The 26,621-nt window shown below is 39.9% G+C and overlaps 1 protein-coding gene across 1 annotated transcript in view; it reads left to right on the top strand.

Annotated features, from left to right (window-relative positions):
• Nucleotides 1-11,299: 11,299 nt before the first annotated feature.
• Nucleotides 11,300-26,621, top strand: part of PGR (progesterone receptor) — a 113,443-nt gene continuing 98,121 nt past the window's right edge. The window contains exons 1-2 of the mRNA XM_052652959.1: nucleotides 11,300-12,870; nucleotides 14,045-14,196. Of these exons, the coding sequence (XP_052508919.1) occupies nucleotides 11,300-12,870; nucleotides 14,045-14,196 (1,723 nt within the window). The remainder of the gene's footprint in view (nucleotides 12,871-14,044; nucleotides 14,197-26,621) is intronic.

The following is a 26,621-nucleotide window of genomic DNA, read 5'->3' on the forward strand; positions in this document are numbered from 1 at the left end:
CTTCCAAGGAGCAAGAGTCTTTTAATTTCATGGCTGTCGTCACCATCTGAAGTGATTTTGGAGCCCCCAAAATAAAGTCTCTCACTGTTTCCATTGTTTCCCCATCTATTTGCCATGAAGTGATGGGACCAGATGCCATGATCTTCGTTTTCTGAATGTTGAGTTTTAAGCCAACTTTTTCACTCTCCTCTTTCACCTTCCTCAAAAGGCTCTTTAGTTCCTCTTTCAGTTCAGTTCAGTTCAGTTCAGTTGCTCAGTCGTGTCCAATTCTTTGAGACCCCATGAATTGCAGCACACCAGGCCTCCCTGTCCATCATCAACACTGGGAGTCCACCCAAACCCATGTCCATTGAGTTGGTGATGCCATTCAATCATCTCATCCTCTGTCATCCCCTTCTCCTCCTACTCTCAATTTTTCCCAGCATCAGGGTCTTTCCAAATGAGTCAGCTCTTTGCATCAGGTGGCCAAAGTACTGGAGTTTCAGCTTCAACATCAGTCTTTCCAATGAACACCCAGGACTGATCCCCTTTAGGATGGACTGGTTGTATCTCCTTGCAGGCCAAGGGACTCTCAAGAGTCTTCTCCAACACCACAGTTCAAAAGCATCAATTCTTCAGTGCTCAGCTTTCTTCACAGTCCAACTCTCACATCCATACATGACCACTGGAAAAACCATAGCCTTGACTAGATGGACCTTTGTTGGCAAAGTAATGTCTCTGCACTTGAATATGCTGTCTAGGTTGGTCATAACTTTCCTTCCAAGGAGTAAGCGTCTTTTAATTTCATGGCTGCAATCACCATGTGCAGTGATTTTGGAGCACAGAAAAATGAAGTCAGCCACTGTTTCCACTGTTTCCCCATCGATCTGCCATGAAGTGATGGGACCGGATGCCATGATCTTCATTTTCTGAATGTTGAGCTTAAGTCAACTTTTTCACTCTCCTCTTTCACTTTCATCAAGAGGCTCTTTAGTTCATCTTCACTTTCTGCCATAAGGGTGGTGTCATCTGCATATCTGAGGTTATTGATATTTCTTCCAGCAATCTTGATTCCAGCTTGTACTTCATTCAGCCTGGCATTTGACTGATGTACTTTGCATATAAGTTAAATAAGCAGGGTGACAATATACAGCCTTGATGTACTCTTTTCCCATTTTGGAACCAGGCCATTTTCCATGTCTGCTTCTAACTCCTGCTTCTTGGCCTGCATGCATATTTCTCAGGAGGCAGGTAAGGTGGTCTGATAGTCCCATCTCTTGAAGAATTTTCTACAGGCTGTCGTAATCCACACAATCAAAGGTTTAACAGAGTCACTGAAGCAGAAGTAGATGATTTCCTGAAATTCTCTTGCTTTTTCTATGACCCAATGAATGTTGGCAATTTGATCTCTGGTTCCTCTGCCTTTTCTAAATCCAGGTTCAACATCTGGAAGTTCTCGGTTTACCTACTACTGAAGCCTCACTTGGAGAATTCTGAGCATTACTTTGCTAGCATGTCAAATGAGTGCAACTGTATAGTAGTTTAAACATTCTTTGGCCTTGCCTTTCTTTGGAATTGGAATGAAAATTGGTCTTTTCCAGTCCTGTGGCTGCTGCTAAGTTTTCAAAGTTTCCTAGCATACTGAGTACAGTACTTTCACAGCACCATATTTTAGGATTTGAAATAGCTCAACTGAAATTCTATCATCTACCCTAGCTTTGTTCATAGTGATGCTTCCTAAGGCCCACTTGACTTCACACTCCAGAATGTCTGGCTCTCAATGAGTGATCACACCATCCTGGTTATCTTATTAAGACTTCTTTTGTATAATTCTTCTGTGTTCTTGCCAACTCTTCTTGATATCTTCTGCTTCTCCTAAGTTCACACCTTTTCTGTCCTTTATTCTGTCCATCTTTGCATGAAATGTTCCCTTGGTATCTCTAATTTTTTGAAGATATCTCTGTTCTTTCCCATTCTATTGTTTTCCTCTATTTTTTCTGCAATGATCACTTAGGAAGGCTTTCCTGTCTCTCCGTATTCTTTGGAATTCTGCCTTCAGATGGGTATATCTTTCCTTTTCTCCTTTGCCATTCACTTCTCCTCCTTTATCAGATATTCATAAGGCCTCCTCAGACAACTATTTTGCCTTTTTGTATTTCTTTTTCTTGGGGACGGTTTTGATCACTGCCTCCTGTACAATGTTACCAACCTCTGTCTAGAGTTCTTCAGGTACTCTGTCTATCAGATCTAATCCCTTGAATCTATTTGTCATTTCCATCATATAATCATAAGGGATTTGATTTAGGTCATACCTGAATGGCCTAGTGGCTTTCTCTACTTTCTTCAGTTTAAGAGAGCAACCAATATCCCTCAAGATTTAAAAATTCTACCAAGCTTTTAATAAATGAAAGGTAATATATAGGGATCACATCATGACTAACTAAGGTTTATCCCAGGAATAAAAGGTTGGCTTAAGAATCAAAACTCAATTTATGTAATTCACCATATTAACAAACTAATAAAGAAAAGCCTTAAGGATCATCTCAATAGATAGATCATCTGACAAAAGAAAGCACATCTACTCCTAATTCAGTTCAATCGCTCAGTCGTGTCCGACTCTTTGCGATCCCATGAATCACAGCATGCCAGGCCTCCCTGTTCATCACCAACTCCCGGCGTTCACTCAGACTCATGTCCATCGAGTCCGTGATGCCATCCAGCCATCTCATCCTCTTTTGTCCCCTTCTCCTCCTGCCCCCAATCCCTCCCAGCATCAGAGTCTTTTCCAATGAGTCAACTCTTCTCATGAGGTGGCCAAAGTACTGGAGTTTCAGTTTTAGCATCATTCCTTCCAAAGAAATCCCAGGGTTGATCTTCAGAATGGACTGGTTGGATCTCCTTGTAGTCCAAGGGACTCTCAAGAGTCTTCTCCAACACCACAGTTCAAAAGCATCAATTCTTTGGTGCTCAGCCTTCTTCACAGTCAACTCAATGGATAATTTAACGTTGATGAGATATCAATTCCTCTCCAAAATGATCTATTTCAATTCAATCCCAATCAATATTGCAGCAGACTTGTTTGTAGAATTTGTTAAACTGATTCTAAAATTTAGATGAAAATGCAAAGGAACCAGAACAATCAAAAAAATTTTGAAAAAGAAATAAAGCCGGAACAGTATAATGCTTCAAGTGTCTAAGACCTATCATACAACTACAGCAATCAAGACAGTGTGTCACTGACATAAAGACTGCAAGACAGGAGAACAAAACAAAAATGCAGAACCTGGAAAGAGACCCCCACAGAGATGAATAACTGATTTACAATAAAATTATAAAGGCAATTAAATGGGGAGAGAATATTCTTTTAGGCAAATGATGCTGGAACAACACAATACTCGTATACAAAACAGAAACAAAAACTTTGATCTACACCTCATGCCACATTAAAAAGTAACTTAAAATGATTCATAGATGTAAGTGTAAAACTAAAAACTATAAAACTAAAAGAAAATACAGGAATAAACTTTTGTGACCTTGAGTTTGGTGAAGATTTTTAACTATGACACTGACAAGAATAGCAAAACTCATAAAAATGTAAATTGAGAAATTAGATTTTATCAATATTAAAAACATATGCTCTTTAAAGGACATACTTAAGAGAACTTAAAGATAAGGTACAGGTTAGGAGAAAATATTTTCAAATCACATATATAACAGTGGACTTACATTAGAATTCATAAAGTCCTCATAAAATTCAACAATAAGGAAATAGTTTTTAAAAAGCAAACAAATATTTTTAAAGACACCATAAAGAAGATACACAGATGGCAAATAAGCACATTAAAAGATGATAAACATCATTAGTCATCAGGGAAATGCAGTTAAAACCACAATGAGATACTGCTATGTTATCTAATAGAATTGTCAAAATTAAAACTGGCCATACTAATTGTTATCTGGGATATAGAAGAATTAGAACTGTAATATACTACTGGTGGAAACGTAAAATGGTATGGCAACTTTGGAAATTGTATGGTAGTTAAACGTACACCTATTAATTTATCTGGCCATTTCATTTCTGCATATCTACCCTTGAGAAAGTAAAACACATGTCCACATAAAAATCTGTAGATACATTTTCATAGTAGCTTTGCCTGTGATACTTAAAAACTGAAAAAAAATGAAATGCTTATCAACATATAAATTGAAAAACAAATATGGTATATCCATACAATGATACTCAGCAATTAAAAAAAATGAGCTTTTGAGACACACTACAATATAAGTGAATCTTAAATATGCTGAGTAAAAGAAACTAGATGAAAAAAAAAAACACATGCTATAAGATTCTAAGAAACAAAAATAAATGTAGAACACACTTAGCACTCAGATACTAATTTCTAATATCATTTTCCAATACATGGCTGATTCTAGGACTGGGGCAGTAAACAGATGAACTGAGTCTAAGCGCATTTTGAAATGCCAGAAATTAAGCAATTGCTCAGACATACACATGAACAAATACATACATGAGTTTCCAATGTCCAAAGATGGAACAACTTGAGCATAAAAATAAAATAGATTGTAAGTCAAAGTATAAAATAAATACCCATGAGTTCATACTGATATAAATAAAACACTGAATAAACTGGCAAATGGGAGAGAAGAGGTAAATCTCCCATGCAAAAGAATTCCAAGTAAGTTATGTAGATACTCCACCCTAAAGGAGGGAACTAGTATTAGGTTGGTGCAAATGTAATTGCGATTTTGGATTGTGAATTTTAAATCATTATAACACCTTTATTAATCAAGATAGGAACCATTACGCTCAACACATTTTTGCCAACGAGAAATAAAAGCCTGCTTATTCCTGTAGCAGAAAAATCCTCGCTTTGGGATTCATAGAACTCTTGGGAAGCATTTTCCCTGCAAAAAGTTATCGAGATGCTTGAAGAAGGGGTAGTCAGTTAGCAAGAGGTCAGGTGAATATGGTGGATGAGGCAAAACTCCTTGTGCTGTGCTGTGCTGTCCTTAGTCACTCAGTCGGTCTGACTCTTTGTGACCCCATGGATGTAGCCCACCAGGCTCCTTTGTCCAGGCAAGAATACTGGAGTGGGTTGCCATGCTCTCCTCCAGGGGATCTTCCCAACCCAGGGATCAAACCCAGGGCTCCTGCATTGCAGGCAGGTTGTTTACTGCTGAGCCACCAAGGAAACCCAAATTGGGCCCCTTCTGTTGACCAACACCAGCCTCAGGCGCTGCAGCTTTTGGTGCACTTCATCGATGTGCTGAGCATACTCCTCAGAGGTAACGGTACTGCTGGGATTCAGAAAGCTGTACTGTACCAGACTGGCAGCAGACCACCAAACAGTGATCAGGACTCTTTTGGTGCAAGTTTGCCTTTGAGAAGTGCTTTGGAGCTTTTTCTCAGTCCAACCACTGAGCTCAGTAAAACAGTAGTCCCTGACTGTTTGATATGGAGAGATGGTTTGTTGTAATGTAGAATAAGAGAAGTCAACAGACACTTCAAAATGATTTTTTTTTTTTTTTTTTGCAGTCAGTTCATGAGGTACCCACTCATCGGGCTTTTCACCTTTCCAATTTGTTTCAAATGCTAAATGACCATGGAAAGTCTGGCAATTTCCTGTGTAACTATAAGAGGATCAGTGTCAATGATCCTCTCATTGGTCACTGTCAACTTCCGATGACTGGTCACTGTGCCCCCCTTCTTCAAGGCTCTGTCTCCTTTGCAAATCTTCTTGAACCACCACTGCACTGTACATTCATTAGCAGTTCCTGGCTGATGTGCTGTTGATGTTATGAGTTGTCTTTGCTGCTTTATGACCCATTTTGAACTTGAATAAGAAAACTGCTCGAATTTGCTTTTTGTCTAACATTAGGGATAGTGAAAGTCACTTAGTCATGTCTGACTCTTTGTGACCCCATGGACTATTCAGTCCATGGAATTCTCCAGGCCAGAATACTGGATTGGGTAGCCTTTCCCTTCTCCAGGGGATCTTGCCAACCCAGGGATCGAACCTAGGACTCCTGTATTGCAGGTGGATTTTTTACCAGCTGAGCCACAAGGGAAGCCTAACATTATTTCCCTAGTCTAAAATAAACATGACATAAATAGCAAGCAATAAGTCATTAGCAAAAAAAACAAAAAGCAAGAAATGTACCACATTAAAATGATGCAGAATATAACCACATTTAAGAATGTAGTTCAATATCAAATGGCAAAGTTCAACAATGCAAAATCACAATGACTTCTGCACCAGCCTAATAGCAATATTAGTTCATTAAGTAACAAATATAACATATTAATATGGCAATAAGAAAAACTACACAGAGGATGTAGGGAAACTCTGTATGATCTGTTTAATTTCTCTGTATATGTAAAGCTATTCTAAAAAGGCTGTCAATTAAAAAATTAAATCAGGTAAAATAGTCCTGATAAAAACTATGTGGATATAATTTAATACATTTAATAAATCAATTATAAAATTTTTTAAACTAATGTATAGTGACAAAAAGCAGATTAGTGGTTGCCTAGAGATTCATGAAGAGTGACAGAGATTGAAAGGGATAGAAAAAAGGAAGGGATTAAAAAGTGGTATGAGGAAACTTCTAGAGGAAGACAGTATAATTATCATCTTTTTCTGTGGTGATGGCTTCAAAGGTATATACTTATGGTAAAGCTTAACAAAATGTACACTTTAAATATAACAGCTTATTATATGACAATTTTATTTTAATAAGGCTTTTTCTTGCTTAAACAATTTTAAAACTTCCAGACTTGAACTAACTAATTGTATTAAAAAAAAAATAGTCTGCAGTAATATTTTGAGTTAGCCCCATCACACCTGAATTTAACCATTGAGCTTTTTTCTTCCAGTTTTATTCAGATATAATTGACATACAGGACTATATTAAGTTTAAGGTGTACAGTATAATGCTTTGAATTATAGCCATCATGAAATAATTATCACAGTAAGTTCAGCAAATATCCATCATCTTATAGATATAATATTAAAGAAATAGAAAATTTTCCCTGTGATGAGAACTCTTAGGATTTACTCTCTTAACAACTTTCATATATAACACGAGCACTGTTAATTAAACTTATCACATTGTACATTTAGTGGTTATTTATAACTGAGAGTTTGTACCTTTTTACTGCATTTTTCAATTAAACCCCTCCCCTTGCCTCTGGTACCCACAAATCTGATCTCTTTTTATGTGAGCTTGTTTGTTTTAAAAGTATAATTGACTTACAACACTATGTTAATTCCTGTTACACAACATGGTGATTCAATATTTCCATACATTTCAAAGTGACCATCATGATAAGTCTAGTTATGATGTCACCATACAAAGATATTATATAGTTAGTGACTATATGCCCCACACTGTGCATTTCATATCCCTGATTCATTTATTTTGCAACTGGTAGTTTCTTTCACCTAATCTCCCTCATCTATTTCTTTCACACCCCACCCCAAGTATCCCCCTCCCTCTAGCAACCACCTGCTTGACCTCTGTATCTATAACTCTGTTTCTATTTTGTTATGTTTGCTTTTTAGTTTTCTAGGTTCCACACATATAAGTGAAATCATACAATATTTGTCTTTCTTTGTCTGACCTATTTCAGGTAACATAATGCCCTCACAGATCATCCTTGTTGTTGCAGATGGCAAGAATCCATTCTCTTCTACAGTTGAGTGATATTCTATTATATATTAAATATATATCACATCTTCTTTATCACATCTATATCACATCTATTAATGAGCACTTAGATTGCTTCCATATATTGGCTACTGTAAATAGTGTTGCAGTGAACATACAGGTATATATATCTTTTCTAATTAGTGTTTGTGTTTATTTTTTAAATAAATACCCAGTAGTAGAACTGCTTGATCATTTGGTAGTCCTACTTTTAACTAGTGTATTTAAATAGTGAGCTTATTTCACTTAAAGATTAATATATTTAGGAATTCTTTTGTCCACAATGCTAATCACACAGCATCAAATTTCATGACCTAATGGTGATTTAGGACATGTTGAGAATTTTTATTATTGTTTTCTTACTTCAGGAATTTCAATCTCGTGGAAATATCTTAGTCAGACATGTCTGGTTTGAGGGAATTTTTATAGTCAATCAAAATTAAGCCAAATATAGTATGTCATTTAAAATGAGACTTTGTGCCAACATTATGGCTATAGCAACCTGGAACCCCCATTCTGAGCCATCTGCTATTTAAAAATCACACTGGCATTTGATCACCTGGGGCCAAATATAGCTATGCTACTTATTATCTTTATAATATTGGGAAACTGAGAGCTTCAGTTTTCTCAACTATGTAATGCCAATAACAGTACCTACTTTGTGGAACTGTTGAAAGGTTTAAAAAGTTAACAAATGTAAAGGTCTTAGAAGACTACCTGGCAGTGCTATCCAGATTCTACAAAATCTACAGATTCTATGGCATTAACCATCAGGCAAGTGTAAATCAAAACCACAGTGAGATACCTCTTCATCTCACACACTATGAGAGCTATAATAAAAGATAGTAGCAAGCATTTCCAAGAAAGTGAAGAAATTGGAACCTTTATACACTGTCAGTGGAAATATAATATGTCTAGTCACTTTGGAAAGCAGTCTGCAATTGTTCAAAAGGTTAAACCTAGAGTTACTATATTACCTAGCAATTCTAATCCTTGGTATATAAACCAGAGAAATGAAAATACATGTTCACATGAAAACTCATACATGAATGTTAATAGTAGCCTTATTCATAATAGCCTCCAAGCAGAAACAGCCCAAATGTCCAACAACTTCTAATCATAGCATATTCACAAATCATAGTATAGTAAATCAAAGTATATTCATAGAATGAAATATTACTTGGCAATAAAAAAGAGTGAAGTGCTGATACATGCTACCATGTGACTGAACCTTGAAACCTTCTTTCACACACTATGTGAAAGAAGCCAGTGTAAAAGACCACATATGGCATGATTCTATTTATATGAAATGTCCAGGATAGGCAAATGCAGAGAAGGAAAGTAGATTCAGTGGACTGTTGAAAAAGTTTTAAGGGAAAAAGAGGAGTGACTGCTAATGAATATGGAGTTTCTTTTAGGGATGATGTAAATGTTCTAAAATTAATAGTGGTGATAGTTACACAACTGTGCATAAGCTTAGAACCACTGAATTGTACACTTTAAGACAGGTGAACCATATGGTATGCGAATTATAGCCAATAAAGCACATTAAATAGTTTAAAATAAACTGGAGAAAGGAAAGCTAAAAACAGGAACAACAGTATTAATAAATTAGTTCACTTCTCTGGCCTTATCCTCTTCCATTCCCCAGTTTACCCCATGCTCTATCCATAATGGCCTCCTTGCAATTCCCATATTATGCCTTCCTATTTGATGTCCTGTGAACATATTATATCTGCTTCCTGGAGTTCTCTTCAGCACTCCTCTGCCTGCCAACTCCTTCATATTTAAAACTAGTCAATCAAAGTAAGCTAATGGCCCAAACGATTGATTCCCAGTGACCTAATATGATAAAATTTACTTCTCTCTCATGTAGACACTCCCCAAGTGTTCAGGGATCCAGGCTCCTTACCTCCATCAGCTCTGCCCGCCCAGGAGTCTTCCACTGTATTCTCTATACCAGGCTGAGAAAACCAGTGGGTCATCAGCACAGACAGAACTCGAGGGATTTTCCAAATGTTTAATTCACTTTTGAACATGGTATGTTTAAGAGATGTCAGGATACCCAGTGGTCTTGGGTTCAGCACAGAGACTATTTATTAGCTTATAACCCTGTATCTCAAATGCATTGCACTACTCCCCTTCTCTCTACATCTTCAGGAAGAGGTGATTTGCTTTAAAAATTCAAAGATTATTTTAAGAATAAGAATGCTGAGGGGAGAAAAAGTAGTATTCAACATCTCTATTGAGGAATTTATGATGTAGCACAGGATGGAAACTGAAGCTAAAGGAAACTTTCCTTAAAGGGCTATTTATTAAAAAATGGAACGCACTCCTTAGGACAAATCAAAGTTTAAACATACAACATCCAAACTTCTTGTACAGGTAAATTAGTGTTCTCAGCTATCTCCTGCTCCCAGATTTCTCTGCTACACTGAGGACGGTTCAAGAGGACTAGAGGACATGTTGGTTGCAGCGAGAGACATTTGAAAGCACTCACTTTTATGGAAGTCATAAGAGAGAAAAATCTCTCATGTTATTTAGAATCATCCTCGATATATTTATTCTAAAAAAAAAATACACATAGCTAAATATTGTTCTCTGTGTAAAACCTTTACAAATCTGAAATACTGAGAATTCAGCTTCTGATACAATCCATTCACTTTTACAGTTAGACTGGTAGTGGTACTGAGTTGGCAGTACAAAATCGAATGGCTTATGCAGCTCATCCCACAGTACCTGTTAATTCGGGCTGGCACTTGGAATTTCAGATCTGGTCTCTCCGCGGGGCGGGGCGGGGCTGTAGGCGGGGCCTCCCGCCGGGGAGGCGGGGTGCTGGGAAAGCTGGGGGGCGGGTCTGCTAGTGAAGCCTCGTAGTACCTGAGCGTGCGAGGGTCCACGGCGCGAGCAGCTTGCTCCGCGAGGCGTCGCTTCACGTGGCATCGCAGTGGACCCCGCAGCTCCCGGCTCTCTGTGCTCGCGGACTGCCAAGAGATGTGAGCACAACGGAGATGCTCGTGGCGAGTGACCAGGAGCCGGCAGAGACGGCGCTCCTCCTGAGGATGGGCTGCGCTGAGAGGCCGATGCAGCCCCGGGGTGTCCGGGGGAAGGGACGGGGACCGCAGCCCAGGACCGGGAGCATCCCGGCGCTGGAGCGGGCGGATAAGTCAAGAGCCACAGCCGCTGTCCAGTGCTTGCGAAGTCGCCGCCCCTGGGGTGCGCCCCGCGGTTTGTGAGTACTCTGCGTCGCCTGTCCGCAGACGGAAGACGGGGAACACCCCTGGAGAGCTCTACGGGATCCCCACAACCGCCATCGCCTGTTCTCCCACCTGCCTCAGGGACAGAGTGACTACCGCCCACCACCCCCCCACCACCACCTGTGAACCCGGGGCGAGGGCGGAGGCCCATCAGGGCCGCCCCCTTCCCACCCAGGAGGTGGAGAGTTCACCCCCCTCTCCGCCGTCCGCTCCAGCCAAATTCAACTCGGGTTCTCTCCTCCCGCGGCCCCGAGCCTCCTGACGCCCCCTGGTCCTCCCGCTATCCCCCCTCCCCAGAGACAGGGGAGGAGAAAAGGGGAGCCCAGGGCGTCATGACTGAGCTGAAGGCGAAGGGTCCCCGTGCTGCCCACGTGGCAGGCACAGCGCCCTCGCCCACCCAAGTCGGAGCCCCTCTGCGGGAACGCCCAGACGCGGGCTCCTTCCAGGCGGGCGAGGCCTCGGGCCCGACCCCCACAGCCTCGGGCCTCCCCCTCTCCCTGGACGGGCTGATCTTCCCTCAGCCCTGCCAGGCTCAGGACCTGGACGGGAAGACGCTGGACCCAGAGTCGCTGGCAGACGTGGAGGGGGCGTATTCCAGAGGGGAAGCCGCAGAGGGCGCTGCTGTGAGACCCCCAGAGAAGGACGGCGGATTGCTGGACAGCGTCCTGGACACCCTGCTGGCGCCCCCAGTCCCTGAGCGGAGCCCCGCCAGCCCCGCCGTCTGCGAGGCCCCCAGCCCTTGGTGCCTCTTTGGCCCTGAGCTTGTCCAAGACTCCCGGGCTGCGCCCGCCGCCCAGGGGGTCCTGCCTACACTCATGAGCCGCCCGGAGAGCAAGGCTGGCGACACCCCCGGGGTGGCCGCCGGCCAGAAGGTGCTGCCCCGGGGCCTGGCGCCGTGCCGGCAGCTGCTGGCCCCGACGGCCTCGAGCCACCCCTGGCCCGCGCCCGCGCCGAGGCCGTCTCCGCAGCCCGCGGTGGTGGAGCTGGAGGAGGACGACTCGGATCCCGAGGGCTCCTCGGGGCCGCCCCTGAAGGGCAAAGCCCGGCCCGCGGGAGGAGACGCGATCAGCGCTCCTGGGACCGCCGCGGGAGGCGTCGCCCCGGTGCCCAAAGAAGATGCCCGCTTCTCGGCGCCCAGGGCCGCCCCGACGGAGCATGACGCGCCCGCCGCGCCCGGGCGCGCCCCGGTGGCCACCGCGGTGATGGACTTCATCCACGTGCCCATCCTGCCGCTCAACTCGGCCTTCCTGGCCGCCCGCACCCGGCAGCTGCTGGAGGGCGACAGCTATGACAGCGGGCCCGCCGGCGCCTTCGCCCCGCCGCGGGGCTCGCCCTCCGCCTCGGCCGCCCCGGGCGCGCCTGGCGACTTCCCCGACTGCGCCTACCAGCCCGAAGCCGAGCCCAGGGACGACGCGTTCTCGCTCTACGGGGACCCGCAGCCGCCCGCCCTGAAGATCAAGGAGGAGGAGGAGGGGGGCGCCGAGGCCGCCGCGCGCTCCCCGCGGCCGTACCTGCTGGCGGGGGCCAGCCCCGCCGTCTTCGCCGACTTCCCGCTGGCGCCGCCGTCCAGGCCGGGGGAGGTGGCGGTGCCCGCGGCCGCCACGGGGGCCCCAGGCTCGTCCGCGGCCGCGTCGGGGTCCGCCCTGGAGTGCGTCCTGTACAAGGCGGAGGGCGCGCCTCCCCAGCCGGGCCCGTTCGCGCCGCTGCCCTGCAAGGCTCCGGCCGCGGGCGCCTGCTTCCTGCCGCGGGACCTGCCGTCCACCTCGTCCGCTGCCGCCGCCGGGGCCACCCCTGCACTCTACCCGCCGCTCGGCCTCAACGGGCTCCCCCAGCTCGGCTACCAGGCCGCGGTGCTCAAGGAGGGCCTGCCGCAGGTCTACCAGCCCTATCTCAACTACCTGAGGTGAGGGCCCGGCGCGGCGCGCGAGGACCGGTCCGGCCGCCCCCGGCCCCCGGCGCCCGGCTCCCCAGAGTGGCCGCCAGGGGTGGGTGGCCGGGGCGGAGGGCAGCGCAGCTTGGCTTCCTTTTCCTCACCTCTTCTCATTTATTTTTTTGGGGGGGCGGGGGGCACCGCGGGGGCCCAGATTATGCTGTTTCTGGAGTGGGCCTCTCCGACAATATGTTTCTAAACTTTTCAGATCTGTGCAGTCCCAAGGCGAACCAGCCGCGAGTTCTAAAAGTGCAGCGTCACTCTGGGTCCGCCGTAGCCCCGCGGAGCTGAAAGGGTGCGGCGAGTCCGGGGTTTTATAAAATGCTTTTCTTCCTAGAAGGACAGTTACCGAGAACGTGCATTCCGGAGAGGAGATGGTAACGCATCGTTCTCCCGGGCAGGGTGGCGCTGGGTGCCCGGCCAGAACCCAAAGCAGAACCATCTTAGGGCTCTGGACACTTAGCGCTTCATTTTCACCCGAATCTCTAGATTGAAATTAATTTATGTGTAATATGTTTACAGTATGGCTTAAACATCTATCACTGCAGTGCACTGTAGGCTAGTATTGTTTCAAGTTCGCTACCACTTTTAGCATACAAGTTTTGAAAACCGTTTTAATTTACATACGAGAGTTATGGAATTTTAAAGAAAAAAGAAAGTGCTCTGGATTTGGAATCTTGTATTGTGAATAGTCAAAACAGCTTTAATATATTGAACAATGCTTTAAAAAGACAAACACGGGTACTTGTTTAATTACAGAAATGACTTTTTAGAACGATTGTACTTTTAGAGCAAAAGGTTTATTGTTTCCCACCGTACAACAAGATTATAACATTTGTCAAAAGACTAAATTGATTCTCTGTAATGAGTTTTGCAGGAATTTTTTTTTACTGAACATAAAATTAAATTTTAATTATTTATTACTTTTGTTGGTACTCCTGATGAGAGTCTAATAACTTGCAAGTCTGATGAATCCAGTAACAGGTAGTATATCAAGTTCAGTTTGCTATGTTTTTCAGATCTGTATTTATATATGGCTGTAATTTTTAAAAATCTTTTCACTCTATCTATTCTGGGTTAAGGAAACTTTAGTATTAGATAGTGGTGCACCTAAAAATAAATTGAGTACTTTGTTTTGCATTTCAAGGCCCGATTCAGAAGCCAGCCAGAGCCCACAGTACAGCTTTGAGTCATTACCTCAGAAGATTTGTTTAATCTGTGGGGATGAAGCATCAGGCTGTCATTATGGTGTCCTCACCTGTGGAAGCTGTAAGGTCTTCTTTAAAAGGGCAATGGAAGGTAGGCTCCTTTCTTGTTGGTTTGATTGTAAATGGACACCATCTAATATTTTACAGATCTTAATTAGCCCTTGCTTCTTCTAAGAAATTATGGTATTTCCATATAACTAAAAATATATGATGATATTTTAACAATATATTTTTATTTATAATAATCTGTATTGAATGTGGATAGATATTTTAATTGCATAATATTTGACTAACACTTTTAGTATTAGACAAAGCATATGAATCTTGGAACATGCTAACATTGTTCATTAACTTTAGAGAAACAACTTTGTTCTGATTGAATTTTTATATTTCTATCACATATATTATATGTAAGATAACACTAAATTAAAATTTTCTTCCAAAAGTAAAATGGTAGAAGTCATCAAAATTATATATGTACATATATATGATACAGTTACAAGTTTTCTTCATAATTATGTCCTTTCCCTATGCATGATGTTTATATAATAATTATATAATGGTAAGTATAAAAAAATGTTTAAAGTTCCCTTTTTGTTTAGTGCAAACAATTTAAAGCAAAAGAAAAATTTGGACTCCACAGTAATTTAATTTCTGTAGAAATATTTTGCTTTAACTAAGGCTTTCATATTTTTAAAATCATCTAAATTACTTATTTACCTAATGATTTTAGATTGATTTGCATAATGTATTTCATATTTAAACTTTTATAAAATATATGTTTAATTTCATCCTTTCTATCTACACTAAATTCTAAGCCGCGAAGCACATTTATATTTGAAGCTAGAAATACACTTAGACATCATTTCACACTTGAATTCTAGCAATAAGTGTATTTTATAACAAGTGGACATGAGTTTATGGTTGTCTCTGGAGTTCTGAGATCACACCTAGACAAGGAACCAAAGATTTGAATGTCTAATTTTTGCTTCCTGTTTGTGAGTTTTCTGATTTCAAAAATTCTCTACATATAAGTAGGAAAGGAGAAAGTGGGGAATTTTTATCTTAAGAGAGCATTCAAAGGAGTTGACATGTATATTTAATACACATTTACCCTAAAAGAATATTAACCCAAAAGATGTTTAACAAAAAAATTCACTATCCCTATAGATTGCTAAGATATAATTCTCCATAACTACTATGCCCTTTTAGTGAAAATGATTCTCATCTATTAATGGTATATGTACCCCTCCTACTGAAATTAATGCTTCAAAAAATGTAATTGCTCTCGTGCATTTTTAGAATATGATTGTTTCTCACGAAGGATGGATGTATTTAACTGATGTTGAGCATATGTATTAAACTTCAGGGGGCTTTAATTGCATTTTAAATTAGTTGAGGTGCTATGGCAAGAGGCCATGTGAGAAAATGGGACAACTGAGGGTAGTCTTAACTTTCCACTGATGTCATTTACTCATAGTTACTGTTTGAAGCCCTTTGTGTATGTGGAAGAGTTGATTCTCCAGTGGATAACTGAAGTTACTGTTCCCATCTGACTTTGATCCTGGTTTCCTGAACATTCCCCTCTGCATTAATGTGATTTTCTTTATACTTACAGTTTTATTAGTCTAATTCTTTTTTTTATTAGTCTAATTCTTAAGTGAATGACCCTGTTGGAGTCCCCCAAAAGCCAGTTTATTTTAGCCCAACTCTCCTTTTCTACAGATACGCAAGTCCTAAAGACACACATCTAAGTTTCTAAAGAGCATACAGTTAGTTGGTAGCTGATTGTTAGTCAACATAGGTTAGATTTTCTTTCATTGCAATGCTAATAAATCAGAGATGGTATGCAAAAGTAGGCATATGACAAATGCTACTTAATTCTTGAAAGTTACTTCAAAAGTGCATATAGGACCAAGAATACTCTAATTAAAATATAAATGTTTTCACATCATTATTATCAGAATAGCATCCTAAACAAAAAAGATGTCTTCCAAATTTGCAATGACAAAGCATTTGTTGGACCACTACTGTTGGCATGGTTCTATTTTAATTTTGAGTAATTGAAATGAAGTACCTTTATTCAACATTGTTTACGAAGAGGAGCTCAAGATAAAAGTTGATAAATCATTTGGCTGTTAAATGACAAGTAATGTTAGTGATCTCTGGACATTGAGAAGGGCTTGTAAAGTGTATATATTCAAGGAAAACTGATGAGATTAAGATTAGACTAAGACTTGAAGATCCATGTTAGGAAATTATTAGAGTTAAAGGTTAAGAAGTTTGATTGCCAGTGTTTGCTTGAATCAGTCATTTAAGGCAAGAAAATAGAAGGTTCTTTGAGTTTTCAAGAGTGAGAAAGATGAGTAGAAGAATATTTGTAGTTGAAGAGAAATACCCAGTTTGAAATCTTAGAGTAAAATAGGGCTGTGTGATGAACAACTTCAAGGTAGAACTATGTGTGGATGCCAGTATGTCCAGAAATTGAATGTCATAGTCAACAATATGAACATTAAATACCAAAGATAATGATGATAATGGCCTTCAGGAGTGCTTTCTATGTGCCTTTGACTATTTTAATGTTGTATTGGTCTTGATCCTTTTAAGCCATATAGTGTAGACATTATCATCACTTTCAGTTAATAAATGAGGAAACTGCCTTTGTAAATTGCCTTAAATCACAAGAAGCAGTGGAATAGGACTCAAATCCAAGATGTTTGACCCCAGAATCTGTGCCTTCCACCACTACACTTTCTCATAATAGGAAATTAAGTTTCAGCTTCACAAAGAAACAATAGCAGGTTGGAAGGAAAAATATGAGCCAGGTGAGAAAACATCTAAGAAGGTAGAAGGGAATCCTAATGGAGAATGCAATAACAAGGGTGATTGAAAGTGTGTAATGTAAATGGATGGATAATACTAAGCCCACATTTAGGGCTGCAGTGAAAAGACACATTCAGGAGCCAAGAGCCAGTTTCCCCACCCCTCCTCCAAGTTAGAAGTGGGAGACCATAATGTGTATGGAGAAGTTACTCAGGAAAACTGGATTTCTCTTGGTATGAAACAGAAAAGAGAAGAAGCAGAGAAAAAAGACATCCCTCAGGAAATAGGAGTATGCAGAGGAGAGAAATGACCTCTTAAGCTGAAAAGAAAAAAGACAGAAAATATTAGCCAAAAAATAGTTGCTTGAATAGCCCATTGCATTCCTTTACTAATACTTGGAGTGAACCAGGAAGTGGTTAGAAATTGCCTTGATGCCTTTCAAGGAGAAGTCATAATGACCTGCCAGTCCTATAAATGCAGGCCTTGTATTAAGAAGGAAAAGATAATTTCTCACTGGCTTACCTCAGTATGCACTGTGATTTGCTCAATGCTAGGAATACTAAACATTCAGTGTGTAATTGTCTGCTAAATGAACCAGTCATAACAAATGATGCCAAGCTTTTATTGTTTGCATATTTTATACTGTGACAGCATTTGTAATGAATACATTTGATGGAATAGGGTTGGGAAATATTGTTAATATAGTTGAAACATAGTGTTTAGAAGATACGAGTTTAGGTAGATGTTGATGGATTTTTAATTATATTACATTATGCCTCATTTTTCTATTAATTAAGGTATACATGACAAATAAAATTGTGAGATATTTAAAGTATACCCTGTAATTATTTGATATTACAGGTTTATGGTGAAAGAATTCCTCCCCATCAAATTTTTTAACATACCTCACGTATTTGCCTTTCTTTTGGCAAGGACATTTAAGTTCTACTCTCTTGGCAAATTTCAGTTATATAATGTTATACAGTGTTATCAATTGTAGTCACAGTGTTACACATTAGATCCTCAGACCTTATTCACCTTATACCTGAAGGTTTGTATCCTTTTACCAATCTCTCCCAATTTCCCCCCACCCCACAGCCCCTGGTAACCACTTCTCTGTTCTGTGTTTCTATAAATTCAACTTATTTTTTTAATTCCACATGTAATGATATCTGTGGTATTTGTCTCTGTCTGGCTTATTTCATTTAGCATAACATGCTCTATGTTCAGCTAGATTTTTTTTGCATTAATTAACCAAATGTTTGTAGAGCATCTGCTGTATGCTGGGGACTATACTAGGTGCTGGTTGAAAAGTAAAACAGGACAGACCTAACTGGCTGTAGCACTAGTGGAGTTTTTATTGTAGTAGAAGAAAGGGACATTCTATCAGTTAGCATGCATTTAACAAGTTATATATTATATATTAATGAGATATGCCTGGACAACTAGTCACTTGACCCATCTGACAGATGCTGGGGATGGTGGAGAAGTCTTTAGAATTAGAAAGACACCCTCATAAGCAGTCTTCCCAGGTGGTCCTAATGGTAAAGAATTCACCTGCCAATGCAGGAGACATAAGAGACATGGGTTCCATCTCTCGGTTGGGAAGATCCCCTGGAGGAGGAAATGGCAACCCACTCCAGTATTCTTGCCAGTAGAAACCCATGGATAGAGGAGCCTTGCAGGCTGCAATCCATGGGGTCACAAAAAGTCAGACACAACTGAGCATCTGAGCACATCATAAGCAGACCACAGAGGAAACGGAACAGAAATGAAGTATTTTTAAGAATAGCATATTTCTTTCTGAAGTTGAATGGAGTTGGTGTCATAGTTTAAAAATGAAAACTGATGTGGTAGCATCGTTCTCCGTGGTATGACTTCTAAAGCAGAAATGATGAGCATTCAAATTTGTGAAAGCTTATTTTTAAGAGCAATTTTAGGTTTATAGCAAAATTGAGAGGATAGTACAGAGATTTCCCATGTACCTCCTGGGATTGCACATGCATAGCTTCTCTTATCAAAATTCTCCATCAGAGTAGTATGTTTGTTTCAACTGATGAATCTACGTCAACACATCCTAATCACCAAAAATCCATAGTTTACATTAGGGCTCACTCTTGGTTTTGTACCATTGAGTGGATCTGGACAAATGTATGATGACATGTATCCATGGTTAGAGTTTCATACAGAGTATTTTCACTGCCTTCCCAAATCCTCTGTGATCTTCTGTTCATCCCTTCCTCATCCCAAACTCCTGTCAACCACTAATATTTATATTGTCCCCATAGTTCTGCCTTTTCCAGAATGTCATATAGTTGGAATCGTACAGTAGGAAGCCTTTTCAGATTAGCTTTTTCCCTTAGCAATATGCATTGAAGCTTCCTCCATGTGAAAGGCTCATTTCTTTTTAGTGCTGAATAACATTCCATTGTCTGAATATACCACAGTTTATTTATTCATTGATCTACTCAAGGACACCTTGGTTGCTTCCAGGTTTTTGGCAGTTATGAATAAAGCTGCTAAAGATTTGTCTGTAAGTATTTGTGTGAACATCAGTTTTCAACTCCTTAGGGCAAATACCAGGCTTTCCTGGTGGCTCAGTGGTATAGAACTTGCCTACCAAAGCAGAAGTTGTGGGTTCGATCCCTGGATAAGAAAGATCCCCTGGAGAAGGAAATGGCTGGGGGAGTCTGGCAGGCTTCAGTCTAAGGGGTCACGAAAGACTTGGACATGACTTAGCAATTAAACAACAGCAGCACGGCAAATACCAAGGAGTGCAGTGGCTTGGTTGTATGGTGAGAGTATGTTTAGTTTTAGAAGAAACCATCAAATTGTCTTCCAAAGTGGCTGTATCATTTTACATTCCCACTGACAATAATCTAGAGTTTGTCTTATTCCATGTCCTTGCCAGCATTTGTGTTTCTAGTGCTTCAGATTTTCTCCATTCTAACAGGCATGTAGTGCTAGCTCATTGTTGTTCTGACTTAAATTTCCCTGATGACACATTATGTGAAGTATATTTTCATATGCTTATTTGACATATATATCTTCCTTGGTGATGTGTTTATTATAGTTTTTGGCCCAATTTTTAATTTTTTTTTCTGTTGAGTTTTAAAAGGTTTCTTGTGGATTGTTTTTGTTTGTTTTTTGGATGAGACCTTTATCCAATAGGTATTTTGCAAATATTTTCTCCCACTCTGTCTTTTTGTTCTTTTGGTAGTATCTTTTGCATGGTAGACAAATTCATTTTTAATGAAATATGGTTTCTCAATTCTTTCTTTCATGGATTATGACTCCATTATTATATCTGAAAAATGTCATCAAACTCAAGGTCATGTGGATTTTCTCCTCGGTTATCTTTTAGTAGTTTTATAGTTTTGAATTTTATGTTTAGTTCTCTGATCCATTTTGAGTAGATTTGTGAAGGGTGTAATGTCTGTGTCAAGACTGATGTTTTTGCATATGATGTCCAGGGTTGTTCTAGTACTATTTGTGAAGAGTGTCTTTTTTCTACTGTAGTACCATTTCTCTATTATTTTTTAAATTGATTTATTTATTTTAATTGGGGGCTAATTAGTCTATAATACTGTAGGGGTTTTTGCCATACATTAACATGAATCAGCCATGGGTGTACATATGTTCCCCATCCTGAACCCTCCCTCCCACTTGCCTTCCCATCCCATCCCTCAGGGTCATCCCAGTGCACCAGCCCCCAGCAGCCTGTCTCATGCATCAAACCTGGACTGGTGATCTATTTCACATATGGTAATATACATGTTTCAATGCCATTCTCCCAAACCATCCCACCCCCACTCTCTTCCACAGAGTCCAAAAGACTGTTCTATACATCTGTGTCTCTTTTGCTGTCTCACATACAGGGTCATCACTACCACCTATCTAAATTCCATATATATGCGTTAGTATACTGTATTGGTGATTTTCTTTCTGGCTTACTTCACTCTGTATATTAGGCTCCAATTTTATCCACCTCTTTACAAATGATTCAGATGCATTCTTTTTAATAGCTGAGTAATATTCCATTGTGTATATGTACCACAGCTTTCTTATCCATTCATCTGCTGATGGGCATCTAGGTTGCTTCCATGTCCTGGCTATTATAAACAGTGCTGTGATGAACATTGGGGTACACGTGTCTCTTTCAATTGTGGTTTCCTCGGTGTGTATGCCCAGCAGTGGGATTGCTGAGCTGTATGGCAGTTCTATTTCCAGTTTTTTTAAGGAATCGCCATACTGTTCTCCATAGTGGCAGTACTAGTTTTGCACTCCCACCAACAGGGTAAGAGGGTTCCCTTTTCTGTGCACCCTCTCCAGCATTTATTGTTTGTAGATTTTTTGATAGCAGCCATTCTGACTGGTGTTTGATGGTACCTCATTGTGGTTTTGATTTGCATTTCTCTGATAATAAGTGATGTTGAGCATCTTTTCATGTGTTTGTTACCATCTGTATGTCTTCTTTGGAGAAATGTCTATTTAGTTCTTTGGCCCATTTTTTTGATTGGGTCATTTAGTTTTCTGGTATTGAGCTGCATGAGCTGCTTGTATATTTTTGAGATTAATTCTTTGTCAGTTGCTTCATTTGCTATTATTTTCTCCCATTCTGAAGGCTGTCTTTTCACTTTGCTTATAGTTTCCTTCATTGTGCAAAAGCTTTTAAGTTTAATTAGGTCCCATTTGTTTATTTTTGCTTCTATTTCCAATATTCTGGGAGGTGGGTCAGAGAGGCTCCTGCTATGGTTTATGTCAGAGAGTGTTTTGCCTATGCTATCCTCTAGGAGTTTTATAGTTCCTGGTCTTATGTTTAGATCTTTAATCCATTTTGAGTTTATTTTTGTGTATGGTGTTAGAAAGTGTTCTAGTTTCATTCTTTTACAAATGGTTGACCAGTTTTCCCACCACCACTTGTTAAAGAGATTGTCTTTAATCCACTGTATATTCTTGCCTCCTTTGTCAAAGATAAGGTGTCCATAGGTGCATGGATTTATCTCTGGGCTTTCTATTTTGTTCCATTGATCCATATTTCTGTCTCTTGCCAGTACCATGCTCTCTTGATGACTGTAGCTTTCTGTCTGAAGTACAGTCTGAAGTCAGGCAGGTTGATTCCTCCAGTTCCATTCTTTTTCTGAAGATTGCTTTGGCTATTTGAGTTTTTTTTTTTTTCTTACAAATTGTGAACTTATTTGTTCTAGTTCTCCGAAAAATACTGTTGGTAGCTTAATAGGGATTTCATTGAATCTTTAGATTGCTTTGGATAGTATACTCATTTTCACTATATTGATTATTTTTCTGATCCATTAACATGGTATATTTCTCCATCTATTTGTGTCATCTTTGATTTCTTTCATCTTTTTATGGTTTTCTATATATAGATCTTTTGTTTCTTTAAGTAGATTTATTCCTAAGTGTTTTATTATTTTCGTTACAATGGTGAATGGGATTGTTTCCTTAATTTCTCTTTCTGTTTTCTCATTGTTAGTGTATAGGAATACAAGGGATTTCTGTGTATTAATTTTATATCCTGCAACTTTGCTATATTCACTGATTAGCTCTAGTAATTTTCTAGTGGTGTCTTTAGGGTTTTCTAAGTATAGGATCATGTCATCTGCAAACAGTGAGTTTTACCTCTTCCTTTCCAATCTGGATTCCTTTTATTTCTTTTTCTTCTCTGATTGCTATGGTGAAAACTTCTGAAACTATGTTGAATAGTAGTGGTGAGAGTGGGCACCCTTGTATTATTCTTGACTTTAGGGGAAATGCTTTTAGTTTTTTACCATTGAGGATAAAGTTTGCTCTGGGTTTATCATATATGGCTTTTATTATGTTAACGTATATTCCTTCTATGCCTGCTTTCTGGAGGGTTTTTATCATAAATGGATACTGAATTTTGTCACAGGCTTTCTCTGCATCTATTGAGATAATCACATAATTTTTATCTTTCTATTTGTTAATGTGGTATGTCACATTGATTGATTTATAAATATTGAAGAATCTTTGCATCTCTGAGATAAAGCCCACTTGGTCATGATGTATAATCTGTTTAATATGTTGTTGGATTCTGTTTGCTAGAATTTTGTTGAGGATTTTTGCATGTATGTGCATCAGTGATACTGGCCTTTGTTTTCTTTTTTTGTGGCTTCTTTGTCTGGTTTTGGTATTAGGGTGATGGTGGCCACATAGAATGAGTTTGGCACTTTACCTTTATCTGCAATTTTCTGGAACATTTTGAGGATAGTTGTTAGCTCTTCTCTAAATTTTTGGTAGAATTCACGCATGAAGCCATCTGATCCTGTGCTTTTGTTTGTTGGAAGATTTTTTATTACAGTTTTGATTTCTGTGCTTCTGATGGGTCTGTTAATATTTTCTATGTCTTCCTGGTTCCGTTTTGTCAGATTATACTTATCTAAGAATTCGTCCATTTCTACCAAGTTGTCCATTTTATTGGTATATAGTTGCTAATAATAGTCTTTTGTGATCCTTTGTATTTCTGTGTTGTCTGTTGTGATTTCTCCAATTTCATTTTTAATTTTGTTGATTTGATTCTTCTCCCTTTTTTTCTTGATTAGTCTGGCTAATGATTTGTGTATTTTATTTGTCTCCTCAAAGAACCAGCTGTTAGTTTTGTTGATTTTTGCTATTATCTCCTTTGTTTCTCTTTCATTTATTTCTGCCCTAATTTTTATGATTTATTTCCTTCTACTAACCCTGGGGTTCTTCATTTGTTCCTTGCTTTAGGAGTAAAGTTAGGTTATTCAGTTGATTTTTCTCTTGTTTCCTGAGGTAAGCCTATATTCCTATGAACCTTCCTCTTGGCATTGCTTTTATTGAATCCCATAGGGTTTGGGTTGTTGTGTTTGCATTTTCATTTGTTTCTATGCATATTTTTATTTCTTTTTTGATTTGCTCTGTGATTGTTGGTTATTTATAAGCATGTTATTTAGCCTCTGCATGTTTGTATTTTTAATCGTGTTTTTTTTTTCATGCAGTTGATATCTAATCTTATTGCATTGTGATCAGAAAAGATGCTTGGACTGGTTTCAATTGTTTTGAATTTACCAAGGCTAGATTTATGGCCCAGGATGTGATCTATCCTGGAGAATATTCCATGTGTACTTGAGAAAAAAGTGAAATTCATTGTTTTGGGGGTGAAATGTCCTAGATATCAATTAGGTCTAACTGGTCCATTGTATCATTTGAAGTTTGTGTTTCCTTGCTAATTTTCTGTTTGGTTGATGGTGTGAGTGGGGTATTAAAGTCTCCCACTGTAATTATGTTATTGTTAATTTCCCTTTTCATACTTGTTAGCATTTGCCTTACATATTGCAGTGCTTCTATGTTGGGTGCATATATATTTATAATTGTTGTATCTTCTTCTTGGATTGATCCTTTGATCATTATGTAGTGTCCTTCTTTTTCTCTTTTCATGGTGTTTGTTTCAAAGTCTGTTTTATCTGATATGAGTATTGCTACTTCTGCTTTCTTTTGTTCCCCATTTGCATGAAATATCTTTTTCCAGCCCTTCACTTTTAGCCTGTATGTGTCCCTTGTTTTGAGGTGGGTCTCTTGTAGACAGCATATATAAGGGTCTTATTTTTCTATCCATTCAGTCAGTCTTTGTCTTTTGGTTCGAGCATTCAACCCATTTACTTTTAAGGTAATTATTAATAAGTATGATCCCATTGCCACTTACTTTATTGTTTTTGGTTCGAGTTTATAAGCCTTTTCTGTGTTTCCTGTCTAGAGAAGATCCTTTAGCATTTGTTGAGGAGCTGGTTTGATGGTGCTGAATTCTCTCAGCTTTTGCTTGTCTATAAAGCTTTTAATTTCTCCTTCATATTTGAATGAGATACTTACTGGGAATAATCTTGGTTGTAGATTTTTCTCTTTCATCACATTAAGTATGCCTGGCCATTCCCTTCTGGCCTGAAGAATTTCTATTGAAAGATCAGCTGTTATCCTTGTGGGAATCCCCTTGTGTGTTATTTGTTGCTTTCCCCTTGCTGTTTTTAATATTTGCTCTTTGAGTTTGATCCTTGTTAATTTGCTTAATATGTGTTTTGCCTTGGGTTTATCCTGTTTGGGACTCTCTGGGTTTCTTGATCTTGGATGGCTATTTCCTTCCCCATTTTAGGGAAGGTTTCAACTATTATCTCCTCAAGTATTTTCTCGTGGTCTTTCTTTTTGTCTTCTTCTTCTGGGACTCCTATGATTTGAATGTTGGGGTGTTTAACATTGTCCCAAAGGTCTCTGAGGTTGTCCTCATTTCTTTTAATTCTTTTTCTTTTTTCCTCTGTGCTTCATTTATTTCCACCATTCTATCTTCCACCTCACTTATCCTATCTTCTGCCTCAGTTATTCTACTGTTGGCTCCCTCAGAGTGCTTTTGATCTCAGTTATTGCATTATTCATTATCGATTGACTCTTTTTTATTTCTTCTAGGTCCTTGTTAAACATTTTTTGCATCTTCTGAATCCTTGTCTCTAGTCTATTTATCTGTAACTCCATTTTGTTCTCAAGGTTTTGGATCATCTTTACTATTATTATTCTGAATTCTTTTTCAGGTAAACTCCCTATCTCTTCCTCTTTTGTTTGGTTTGGTGGGCATTTATCATGGTCCTTTACCTGCTGAATATTTCCCTGCCTTTTCATTTTTTTAGATTACTGTGTTTGGGGTGGCCTTTCTGTAGGCTGGAAGTTTGTGGTTCCTCTTTATTGTGGAGGTTGCTCCCTGTGGGTGGGATTAGACTAGTGGTTTGCCAAGGTTTCCTGGTTAGGGAAGCTCATGTTAGTGTTCTGGTGGGTGGAGCTGGATCTCTTCTCTCTGGAGTGCAATGAAGTGTCCTGTATGAAGTTTTGGGGTATCTGTGGGTTTGGTGTGACTTTGGGCAGCCTGTATTTTAATGCTCAGGGCTGTGTTCCTGCTATGCTGGAGAATTAGTGTGCCAGTGTGCTATGTCTTGCTCTGGAACTTGTTGGTTCTTGGGTGAAGCTTGGTTTCAGTGTAGGATGGAGGCTTTTGGATGAGCTCTTGTCAATTAATGTTCCCTGGAGTCAGGAGTTTTCTGGTGTTTTCAAGTTTTGGAGTTAAGCCTTCTGCCTCTAGTTTTCAGCCTTATTCTTACAGTAGCCTCAAGACTTCTCCATCCATCCAGCACAGATGATAAAACATCTAGGTTAATGGTGAAGAGATTCTCCACAGTGAGGGACACCCAGAGAGGTTCACAGAGTTACATGGAGAAGAGAAGAGAGAGGAGGGAGATAGAGGTGATCAGGAGGAGAAGATGGGGAGTCAAAAGGGGAGAGACCAGTCTAGCCAGTAATCAGTTCCCTAAGTGTTCTCCACAGCCTGGAATACCCAGAGAGATTCACAGAGTTAAGTAGAGAAGAGAAGGTGGAGGGAAATAGAGGTGACCTGGGGGAGAAAAGGGAGAATCAAAAGGGGAGAGAACAATAAAGCCAGTAATCACACCCCTAAGTGAAAATGGATAGTGAAGATTAGATTTTTAAAGGTACAAAATTGATAACAAATACCTAAATGCAAAGGTTAAAAATCTAGAGGTTAGACTCACATAAATAAATATTAAAAATACAAAACAAAATCAATCACAAAAACTATAAAACATATATATATGAAATTTGCTTTAAAAATAGGTTTTCATCTTTTTTGTAAGATAATAC

This window comes from Budorcas taxicolor, chromosome 15 (genome assembly GCF_023091745.1).
Source record: "Budorcas taxicolor isolate Tak-1 chromosome 15, Takin1.1, whole genome shotgun sequence".
NCBI classification, from domain to species: Eukaryota; Metazoa; Chordata; class Mammalia; order Artiodactyla; family Bovidae; genus Budorcas; species Budorcas taxicolor.